At 41.0% G+C, this 12,463-nt stretch overlaps 1 protein-coding gene across 1 annotated transcript in view; it reads right to left on the bottom strand.

Annotated features, from left to right (window-relative positions):
* The window catches only part of LOC135704038 (breast cancer anti-estrogen resistance protein 3 homolog), a 185,225-nt gene that overhangs the window by 164,382 nt on the left and 8,380 nt on the right, over positions 1-12,463 (bottom strand). The window contains exon 2 of the mRNA XM_065225450.1: positions 2,135-2,467. Within this exon, the coding sequence (XP_065081522.1) occupies positions 2,135-2,177 (43 nt within the window). The 5' untranslated portion in view covers positions 2,178-2,467. The remainder of the gene's footprint in view (positions 1-2,134; positions 2,468-12,463) is intronic.

Here is a 12,463-nt window from a genome sequence, read left to right as displayed (position 1 = left end):
TTCCTCTTTTGATGGTTGCTTATGTGGGCTCTGCAGCTCGCTGCTTGCAGGCAGCCTTTCTTTGTTACTGGAGAACAATTTTCAACGCCACACGCCGAAAGCACTGCTACTGCTGCTACTAATTTCGACGACCGAACCCCACCACACAACCCAAGTAACAATTTTGGTTTTATGATGGTTCTGCAGATCATGATTTGGACTTGTAGAATGCTATAAAACCTCGATAAAACCTGCAATGTTACTTGGGAGTGGTGTGGTCGTTGGGAGCGTGTGGTTCTTAGTATGGCGATGAGTGTGCAAAATATTACGCAATTCCATCCTCCCTATTCGCATGCGCCCGAGGATCGGAGGCAAATGCCACTTTGACTTTTTTCGTCTACTTACTACTCTCTGACGACTGTGCTGGGGAAGCAGTATATGCATGTAGATAATTGGTGGATTTGTTAGTTAATTTTACGCTTTTGGACAATGCTGGACATTTACCAGTTTTTCAATAGTTTCATGTTGAAAATCAACATTCAGAAGCGTTGTTATCGATGCGTAGCCATATTTCTGATCGATTGGTGATAAAATTATTGAAATTGGACCAGGGGCAGCTGAGTTATTAACGTTCAAAATCTTTCAAAATGTGTTACATGTTCCATTTTCGGTTTTCACAAAGTGTATCCCCATATAGAAATCAAAGACGTAGTCCTACGTCAAAAAGCTACAAAATGATAACCTTAGCGCTTATGCGTGTTATTTCCTCTTTAAGAAATTACACATTTTGTGCGACCAAATTCTAAATGGAACAGACTTTATTTTATTTTACTTTGCAGAACTGCCTTTTGTGACTGAGCTTAGCGAGGCCCTGAGTAACCCGACTACAAATGTTTTAATTAATATACGTCTCCAAAAAACAAAACAATACCCGACATTGCAAAACAATCGATATCATTGAAATTACCAGACTATAACTCCAACATTGCAGAATGTCTTGCACTCACACTATCTACACCCTAAGCTTCCCATAAGAGTCGAGGTAGTACAGCCCAATTTTTAAGCTTAGCCCGCGTGCCACACACCACAGAGCGCTCCGCCACAATTTTCGCCATTTATACAACACCGCACGGCTAGCATTGACATCCACTAACTGGCCAGAAAGTCAGGTTGTTTGGTGCAGCAGCTTTGCATATTGCATTTTATGCATGACCGTTTCAGCCGTTGGTTGGTTGGTTGGTTGGTTGTTGGTGCACGCTGTTTGTTGTGATGCTGTTGGGAATCACAAGGGAAAAGATCGGTGCAAGTGTGTATAAATAAGCAATTTATTTTATGATTATTATTAATTCATTTTCAGTCTATATCGATTAAAGCGGGAAATTTACTGCCGGAGCGCGGGTGATGAGATTCGAGAGTAGTCAGCGTATCAGTGAATGAACTTTCAGCACTTTCTGGGTTAGGTGCTACGGGGAGGAAACGACGGACAGGAAGGGTTCGGAAATTGCGAACACCAACGATCCAGTCAATCGAAGGGGCAATTTAAATTAATGACATTTGAATTTGATTGTGGACCAGTTCTTTTTCTCGATTGGCATCATTGCCCCAGTCTCAAATGGGAATTATTTACAAAGTAATTTTCATGCAGAATTCATTCACTCTCTGGTATGGTTTTTTTTTATGATTGCATCGTGTTAAGCTTGTCTACGAGTGTCGAATAACTTGTTCCTTAATTAAGCTAATCAGAGTCAACAAATCGACCGCAGGAACGCGTTGTGCAATGAGAACGTGCGAAAAATATCGAATCCCTTGGATAAAAGCTGAGCTGTTGGATGGTGTGTGCGTGTGTATGTGTCACCTCCTTTCTATAAAACCTAAGCGTAAATTTAATGGAAATGTATGCAAAAGTAATAAAATCAAATGAGCTGATAGTGAAAAACTGCACCTGCAAACTAGTCCACTGGGACTAGTTCATTAGACTGATCCTAAACATAAAAAGACATGTTATGACAATTATAGCTGATCAGTCTAATCCTTGCATGGCAGTACGCTGCGGCTTAAATCTTCCAGCTATTCACACGCATTTACGGTCTCTAATTACCGCATAGCCGAGACCGGATCGATACACGTTCTATATATATATATATATGTTACTTACTTTGCGATCGCCGTTTATCTAATTTGCTCGTAGTTTTACCCATGTTGCTGAACTGATCGTAATTTTTTTTGCCGCTCAGGAATTCACACAATCACCTTCAATCGGGCGTTACTCGATCATTATGTCGATGTACATGAACTCCGTTCGAACACCACTTGTTACACACCTGAAACCTGACGTATATTTTCCCAGCATTCAAATTAACGCTCCACTCACTGGCCACACGCGATAAGAACTTCTTGTTTCTCGGATAATCTTCTCTGTTCACTACGTTTGTTTTATTCATGGAAATCTAGAACACACACACACACTCGTTGAAAGCAAATTGCCGCGCTACACCGGAACAGTAAACATTAGAAATGGTATTAAGATAAGCCACCCTCCTTACCAGATACCATCAAACGAAACCGCCAACAGACTGTCATCTTGAAAAATGTTCTTCGCAGAATCTGCCGAAAATCCACAAAATGCACTCCGAAAAAAAGTGCCTGTTCTTGATGGCAAAGTCAGTAAGACGATTAATTCAAGCTCACGATGACCCACTCCAATCGCAAAACAAAACGACGACGACGACGACGAGGAAACTAATTGCTTCCATTCAACCCCGAGATGATACCCGAAACATCAACAGCAGAAGGTGGTGATGGTGATGCTGGGTCTCCCTGGCCAAAACAGTATTGTGTGAACTGAGAAAGGAACGAAATCCAATGAGCTTTTGCACGGTGGTTCGAAGCTGGATGATGGTGGTGGCGATGACGGCGGTTTGTGTTGATGGTGGTCCATATGTGTTGTATGCCTGTATGTTTTGGAATTCTTAATGAGAAGCGATATACGGAGAGATCGAGAAACCGCGGGGTGAATGATGTCATTAATCGTGCACCGGTAGAATGTGAGTCGAAACTTGCAAGGTGCGCTGTTCTTTAGGTGAACTAATCTCAATCGGGAATGCTAAGATGTAATGTCTGAACTTGAAAGCTGACTTATGACCTTCAGCATTGTAGCAAACTGCTCTAAAGAAAGCAAATCCTAATTGTGCACCGCATTGGTCGGATGAACACTATTTCATCGGTAATTGAATGTTTCCAATAGCCACTAATACTTTACTTATTCATAACTATTGTTTGTCGGGTGGAGTCAGGTCAAAAATGTTGAACGAAATTTTTGGATAAACAAAGTTGTGGTAAACCATGGCCCACTTGGTAATGGAATAAACTTTTTTGCTTATTACAGCTTTTGGAAACTAGTAAGCCACGAGAAAGATTTCAACAAAAATGTCCATTATCCTAACAACCACTGTTGACTCAAGTTCAATACAAATGTGGTATCTCATTAATTGTCTGTTTGATTCACCGTTTCGGAGGTAATTGAAAACCAGTATTCCCATTTCAAAACCCTTCCAAAGAAGAGTTCCTACGGTAATTTGTGCGAAGAATAGTCAGTCCCATCCTCAGGTGAGCGAACTGTCGGTGTGATACCGAACCATCCGCCTGAAACAACAGCACTCCCAGTGAACGTTTTCGGAAGCTTTTGACGTCTATTTGTTGACAACAGCAATAATAATAACAGTATATTTTGTCAGTTCATAAAACGCTCTTGTTTTGGAGACAGTCCCCATGCAAGAGGAGCGTAGAAAAAAAATTAAAGGGTTGTGTCCTAGACACGACCGCAGCATGGCGTAGAACTACGCAAAATTGATGTATGTCATGCATTTTTGACTACTTTACTTTGTCTTAATCTTTTCAAGTATTTCATTGTTTAGGTTATGGTTTAATGTTGGTTCAAGTATTTTTCCTGAAATGTAATAAACTATGTAAATTCATATGTGGAATCCTTAACAAGCCTTTATATATTTTTGAGTAGCATCCCAGTATAGTCCATAAAACCACCATGCATGTTGTGGAATAAAACAATTGCCAAAAAACACATTAATTTTTTTTCAGTAGCTTCATCATTAGTTTTAATTTAGATTTCTGATGAAGAGAAGAAAGTGAAGATTGCATTTAATGATAACGCAACAGGCAGTTTGTTTTACTTGTCAGAAGACAGTGCTTTAAATATTGAACAAAATGTTGGTTCATATGTCAACGAAGTAGGGGAGGAAGGGGTATAACGATCATACGGGGTTTAAGCACCTCTTTATTCTCCAATTTGGAGGACAACCCTGACATAAAATTATCATGCATCATCATTATGTAGTTTACAGCGTGTTCGTAGAATGATGCAAAATAGAATACTGTGTATTTTCTCAAATCGAACGTTTGGTTTCCAATAAGTAGGTGCTTAGTACAACATTAATTGAAAATTAGGGAGATTCAATTATTGAAGGCATGAGGCAAATTCCGACCTCAAACGAATAAAACTTATCATGTGACACCTCAAAGTTCAATTGTAGTCATTTGAGGGGCCCTGTTCCACATTGGCTACACCTGGACATGTTTCGAACCCCTTGGAAAAGTGGCCAGTTTCTGAATATGATCTAAACCCATTGAATCACATTAAAATTCAAGAACCAGTTCAATGGCAGCTATACGGAATAGCCAGGATCCAGTCAATTTCCAGAAACTCCTAGGAAAGTCTTGGATCTAAATTCATTATGCGATGCTTCAAATCACATGAGAATTCAACTACTTCGTCTATGCTCTGTTTAAGAAAGTTGTGACTAGGAAAGTAAACAGAAAATTATGTTGCTGCGTGCGAAGGAAATTGTAAACAAACCGAAGCACACATGACAGCCAATGCAAGAAATAACTAGGTCCATCCATTGCCAAATATTCAATCTTTTCAATGAAATTAATGCAATAATAGTCTGGTAGCAATCTTTAAGCAGATTTGATTTCAGTTTACACATTGACAAATTTACTTTTCATTTTGCTGTACATTTGCTCTTTAAAAATATGTTGTTACGGGTTGGTTTTCATTGTCTTAGTATAACATCAAATTGAATACTTGTTTTGTTATCAACAGGAAAAATTGACATCAAATTGAGTTTTCAGTTTGCTCTCACTCATAGCAGAAATAGTTTTCAATGTGATGTCACAGGAAGATTGCTTTGCTCTCAATTTTGATATTTTAACCGTTAAAACGACCAAAACGACAGCAACCTGAGAAATCATTATCAGCGAAATCACAACATCAAATTAAGATTTCAATTTGATCTCAGACTTTGCTCGGGTTGCCAGTCATTGGTCCCAGTATGGGATGTCGATACGTATTAACCTCAAATATTTCATCAGGTCTGGATGATTGCCTTACTTCTTTCTTCTTCTTCGCATTTCAAGCTTATTGCATATCGCATATTTAGCTTATTGCGTGCTCTCAACTTAGTGTTATAGATGCACTTCCACAGTTATTAATTGAGAGCTTTCGATGCCTGTACCATTTTTGCATTGGTATAATTGTTTGGCAAGTCCAAGTATACTTTTATGTCCAGGGAAGTCGAGAAATTTTCCAACCCGGAAAATTCCTAGACCGAACCGGGAATTGAACCCAGCCACCTCCAGCATGGTCTTGCTTTGTAGCTGCGCCTTTACCGACTGAGCTAAGGGAGGCCCCAATTGCCTTAGCAAAACAGTATAGGATTTATAGGAACAGATCAATGCAATCAAAAATTACATTCTATTCCGTGAGTACACCCCATCATTACCGATCCAATCTGCTATTCTGTTGCCCTAGTTCGTCGCAAAAGGATCCGATGCTAAGGGTGGCCTACCAATCAATCAATTATAAGGCCTTGCTCAATCTCGAAAGTGCATGACGCATGTTGACACTAAGTAATTTGCTGTTCGGCAAGATCCCATGGGCGTGCAGATGAAGAACAACAACCCCAGGGCAGTGATGGAAAAGTTCATCAAAGTTCCCTATGACTCGCGAACTTTTCCCTTGGTGAACTTCGTGAAATATCGCGAACTTTTCCAACACTGCCCCAGGGTACAGTTGAACTGCAGATGCGAAGTTTATCTGGATCGTGCACCATTTACGAGGTATGACAGATATGAAGTGGGGGAACATTTGATGGTTTTCACTGGTGATACATTGGCCATTGGTTTTGATTGGTGGTACCTTGTGGAAGGTATCACATCTGCAAAGGATCGTGAACTTAATAGGCTTGAACGTGTGTTATTGGGTGATGGTAGGAGACATCACAATCTGCTATACGATAGGCTTGGGTGATGTCTTAGAGGTTGTGTAGTTCTGAGTCGATCGAATGACAACCTGCTGACCAAGTCCGGTGGGTGCATACTTATGGATGATGAAATCTATGTAAAGGCTCACTTCGGACAGCTTCCAGGACCAACATTTTGCAAGGTGAAGGATCTGCCAGGTGTCCCTGGCAGATTCAAATTTGTTTTTGCCGATACATTCGCACGCAAATATATGACAGAAGACAAAACCGAATGTCTCCAGAAGCGAATTCTGTCCTTCATCCAGTCACATGATTATCCGGTGACTTTTTGGCCAGATCTTGCGAGTTTTCACTTTAGCCGGAGACAAAAGTTGGCAATCGCACAAGATTAAAATTGACAGCCGAATCAAGGACCGCTTCAGGGCAGGAGACAACTCGCTGGCTTTACAACGGACAGTTGTCCAAACTCTCGGGGCGCACTACCAAGGTTATGAAGTTAGGTACATCGACGGCTCTCTCTCCAGGAGTGGAGTGGGAATGGGGGTCTCCGGAGATGGTCTGCTTGTGAGCAGATCACTCCCGACCCAATGCTCGGTGTTCTCAGCTGAGGCAGCGGCCATTTTCCACGCGGTTAAGCTACCGGCCAACCGGCCGATATTAGTCGTAACTGACTCACACAGCGTGATATTGGCCCTAACAACAGAAACACCGAAGCATCCGTGGATCCATGGAACGGTAAAGCACGCGCCACCCAACACAGTATTCATGTGGGTACCCGGTCACTGCGGGATCCAAGGGAACCTAATAGCCGACCACCTCGCCGGCTCAGGCCACACCGGACCCAGGTCCACCGGCAATGTACCGCTCCAAGATGTCATAAAGCGGACGATTTGGAGAGCCTGGGATACCGAGTGGAGGAACAACAGGACACACCATCTTCGGAAGATCAAGGTGACCACCGGAACCTGGAAGGATCGACCAAACCTACGAGAACAGCGAGTGGTGTCAAGGCTGCGCACCGGGCACAGCAGAGTCTCCCACAACTTCGGAGGAACACCGTTCCGGAGGACCTGCGAAACCTGCGGAGTGCCAGCCACCGTGGAGCACATCCTCGTGAACTGCGCGGAGTTGGAAGACCTTCGGCTTGGAGTCAATCAGCATTCGGAACCTGTTGGGCGACAAGTAACCGGCAGCAGCCGCCCTCATCACCTTCCTAAAGGAGGCGAACCTTTACCACAATATCTGAGTGTTCCTTGTTTGTATTTCCATTTTGTTGGCCCTTTTGGCAGTTTTCTACACCTTTTCATTATAGCAAGATAAATGTACCACAGCCAAGATTGGGAATCTCCTTCTGAGAACCCAATTTTTGTTACTCCATTTTTCAATCTTAAGAGTTGAACTAGCCATATCTAAAATAAAAAAAAACTCTCTAATAAAGAAAATAATAAATAACTTCAGCCGGAAAGTACAACAATGGTACAAAGACACCGGGGTCCGAAAACCCTCAATCCGCCCAATTGTCCCTGATCATGTGATGAAAGCACTAGGGCAATTATGAAGAGGAAACTGAAAGTAAAAGGTACAGTCGTCAAAACGGCAACTCAAATGAAAAATTGATGGGATAAAATCGCACAAAGACCGTTAAGCGCCGTTCTTGATGGGTCGTATAAAGGGATAAGTTCCAGAATTCCTTCGAAACCGCGACGAATAATTTGTTTCGTATTTTTTTCTTAAAATATAAGAAATAGTATGCATTTGAGTGAAAACCGTTTTCAAATTCGTTAATTCAAATACGAAATAGACCCAAATGATCTTGTTCCATTACTAAGTGTGCCATGCTTTAAAAGTCATTGATTTCAACAAAACTTTGCCAAAATGCAAGCGGTAATCAACTTTGCACACTGTGCCGAAACACAGTACGGCATACTTTACAGAACGGAAGACACGCTAAAATAAACATACCTTGAAGTCGGTATAGAATTCCTAGATATCGGTAAAAATTAGTGATAATCGAAGAAAGTGCACATATATAAATTGTCGGTAATCATGAATTACCAAAAACTAACGTTATAAATGTCCTAATTTATAGTGAAAAATAGGCTTTTTAGAGTAAAAAGTAATGATTTTTATCGGCAAAAAATACCGATAATTCTTTGCCGATAATTTAAGGTAATCGTAGTTTAGAGTGTAGGGCATATGTTGACAAGTATGACACAAATAATATTATATAAAACGGCAGCACTGTTGAGTTTTACCAATCGTACTCATTACTATGGTTACTACTTTGTTTACTTCAGATACTGAAAATAAAAATAGAAAAACATTCTCTGGACAGTTGACTTTCGATCCCGCACCTGGTGAACCATTTCCAGACCGAATCATCTCGGAGTCTTCTGCAGGGGATTGTCTAACGTTACCTATAACGCTGCCGTTTCTATTGCAGGGAAAATACAGCATAATATTCAAGACGTTTGGCGGATGGACACGGATTGGGGCAACATGATTTCTATTGACATCGCTACGTGCTGGATGGATTGTACTGTGCCACGAATAAATTCGATTTCTCCCGATTTTTCCCCGTCAGCTTTTCTCGTCCAGCATCACAAATGCTTCCAAGAAGGACATCACAGTATGCAGCAAGAGATCGCAAAATACGGTTGATTAGCTTCAAGACAGACGCATTGCCTTCGCCAAGGATAACAATCACCAAGGTTCGGAAGAATGTTATGATGTCATTCGGAGACAAAAAGCATTGTCTCAATTGAGTTCGTATTTCTCGATGAACATTTCAAATGGTCCTATCTGCTTTGAGCGATTCTCTTCATCGACTTTCTCTTTTGATAACCACTGCTATGCAAACAACTTTTGCGCTACCTCATAATTTGTCAAAGGAGGTTCTTATCTAGCATTCAAAACGTTAAATACAACAGGGGAAGGTTATGCAGCTGATTTATTAACGAAAGAGAAAGTCGAACAAGATAATCGATCAATGCAGATAGGACCTTTTGAAATATTTATCTAGATTTCTAAAGGAATATAGGAGAAATTGATGTAATGTCGGCCTAAATGCCCCTAATGTGGGTCCATAAATAAATTCAACAATCGACTAAATTTTCAATAGTAACCAAAAATATCCATGACTACCGTCTCAATTACGCGTTCATCTAGATAAAATTGATAATTAGCAGATTTTTAGCGATGGGCCCAATCTTAGATCCATAGGCCAACATTAGAGCCATTTCCCTTATAAGGAATAGTATGCACTTGAGGGGAAAACCGTTTTCAAATCCGTTAATTCAAATCTGAAATAGACCCAAATGATGTTGTTCCATTACTAAGTGGGCCATGTTTTAAAAGTCACTGATTTCAACAAATCTTTGCCAAAATGCTTATTTTAATATTTAAATAAATGCCCCTTTGGATTTTGCTCTAAAGTGCGGAAATAAAATATAACAAATCAAGATGAACAACGGGATCGAAGTAGGTTCTGCTCGCGAACGGTTGAGTTTCTTGCGCTGGCACGAATTTCTTTACACACTAAGATTTTGTTTCCGTGTTCGGTAAATTTTACCGAAATCAGAACAGCTTTCGGTAAAACTTTGACCTTCATTTTAAAGGCTATTGCATTTGAAAATAATATCAAAACATGTTCAACCTTGTTTAAATGATCAAATCTTGTCATTTTAGTGGAGATTTAGTTTCAAAGTAGCTGAAAAGCAATTGAATTGAATTGCATAAATTTTACTGAAAAGTTCAGCTGTTCAGATTTCAGTAAAAATTACCGAAGTCGGCGATAATTTCTAAGTGTGTAGCTTTCCCGAGTGTTTCCCGTCTAAAATTACTTTTTGGGTTGTGTGATTCTTTGAAAACTTTGAAAGGAAAGTTTAAGTTTGTGCAGGGCATTACAGATAGTATTCCACGAAGCACTGAGTCCTTCACCTTGTTTTCAAAAGTTTTCCGTAAATCATTCATAAAGCATGAAGATTTATGCCGGAAATTTTGCTATGAGGGTTCGAGAAAATATGTGTCGTGATGTGTGTTATGTGTCATTTGTTCAAGTGAAAGTGTTTTCGAAGAAAATAGAAACCATGATTTATCAGTGACACGGCAATACTATGCAGTATTTTGAGACGTTCTAGTGCCAGTATCTTGCAACCGACAAATTTTCAGATGGAGAATAGAATTTGTACATGCAGAACATTTTTAGTAAAATGTCGGCATATGGCTACTATGCTTTATATATCGACAAATAAACGTTTTTTTAACTAGGTATTTAAAAAGTGTGATGAAGACTGGACTCGGAAAAAATGCGACACTTTGTTTTGGGTGTAACTTTTTATCGCGTGGGTAAAAATTAATGAAATTTTGAGTAATACTAGTTTAGAGTGTTATGTATATATATCGCGATCTGTCAAGTAGTTTTCAAGATGCATTCGAAACAAGAAGAGCTACGCCAGCAAATCTTGAGCGCGGTAATCGATAATCCTGGTCAGTCGCACAGATGGATCGGCAAAAGGCTTGGAATCCACCATTCCACCGTGTCCCACGTTGTGAAGATGTTCCAGGAGACAAACACAATCGAGCGGCGCGCTGGAAGCAGCCGGAAACCGAAAACGGAATACCCAGAGAAGGCGCGGAAGATAAGGCAGTACTTTAAGAATAACCCGAACCTTTCCACCCGACACGTGGCCAAAAAAGTCAATTCGTCGAAGTGGTTCGTCCAGCAGACCATGAAGCGGGCTGGGCCACGTGTTTTTAAGGTCAGAAAGGGGCCAAACCGGACTGACAAGCAAAACACGGTGGCCAAATTGCGTGCGCGAAAGCTGTACCGTGGACGACGAGACATACATCAAGGCGGACCCCAAACAAATCCCCGGCCTCGAGTTTTTTGTCGGTACGTCCCGCATGGAGGTTCCGGAAAAGTTCCGGAAGAGAAAGATGGACAAATTCGCGAAGAAGTACCTGTTGTGGCAGGCGATCTGCGAGTGCGGACGGTACAGCAAGCCGTTCGTTACAACCGGCACCATAAACGGGCAGATTTATCAAGAGGAATGCTTGCAGAAGCGCTTGCTGCCCTTCCTCCGCTCTCACCGTGGTCCCACGCTGTTCTGGCCGGATCTCGCTTCGTGCCATTACGCCAAGCCTGTAATGGATTGGTACGAAGCGAAAGGCGTTAATGTGGTCCCGAAGGTGGCGAACCCGCCAAATACACCAGAACTTCGTCCGATCGAAAAGTTTTGGGCGATAATGAAGAAGAAGTTGAAGAAAAGCGGAAAAACATTCAAAACCGATGAAGCTTTGAAGAAAAACTTGGAGAAATTGTGTAAGGAAGATGGGCAAAGCCTCGCCCAAGATCTCATGAGCAGTGTTAAGAGAAATGTACGAGCATTCAGCTTGGGGGAGGAAATTCAATAAATAAGCTAATATATAGTTTTTTAATCCCTGAAAATTTGAGAAGTATCCGATTTAAAATGAATTTTTGGTGATCATTTTTGTGTGTCTCATTTTTTTCCGAGTCCAGTCTTTAAAAGTGCGAATTTCTGTCCAATAGTCTTGGCGTCTGCGGTGCACCCATGATGTTTAGTTCACTTTGCTGGAGAGGAGATGCCGTCGTTATCTAACCTAAGCATTTTCCAGGATGCTTTCTCGTACTGGCTGCGTTAGTGTTAGATTATATTAGATTAGTGCTTGGATTCCCCTGGGCTACAACCCAGGATTTATGAGATTTTTAGAATCATATCTTTGAATAGAGACTTCTCCGCAACCAAACAAGTTCTATGTCTAACCAAACTCCCTTCAATGTTTAATGTAACACACATAACACTCACTCGCACTTGAGTTACGGTTAAGTTTGTTTACTAACTGTTTCAATTTTATTGCTTTTCTCGTGTATATTTTGTGACTTTTTTCTTGTGTTAACGTTTGCTGACTTGAGCTCTCCATAAACATCAAGAGCAACGTGAAGTTCAGTGCAAACACTAGTTGTCCCGTGTGAATTCGTGTGGTTTTGTTTCACGCTGTTGTGATCCAAAATTTATTGACGTAACTCATCGACCACCCACGTCACTGATTTTGCCGCTTTAGTCGACATTGGTTGTGGCGCCTGTTCTCCTGCAACCAGCGTTCGAATTATCTTTCATCGAAGGACAGCGAAGAGTACATCATTAGGCGCATTCAGACGTGATCAACATCGAGATGGAGAAAAA

The sequence above is a fragment of the Ochlerotatus camptorhynchus genome, unplaced genomic scaffold, assembly GCF_037179485.1.
Source record: "Ochlerotatus camptorhynchus isolate MF236.1 unplaced genomic scaffold, CSIRO-AGI_Acam_v1.1 ptg000229l, whole genome shotgun sequence".
NCBI classification, from domain to species: Eukaryota; Metazoa; Arthropoda; class Insecta; order Diptera; family Culicidae; genus Ochlerotatus; species Ochlerotatus camptorhynchus.
This window is presented reverse-complemented; position numbering and strand designations above follow the sequence as displayed.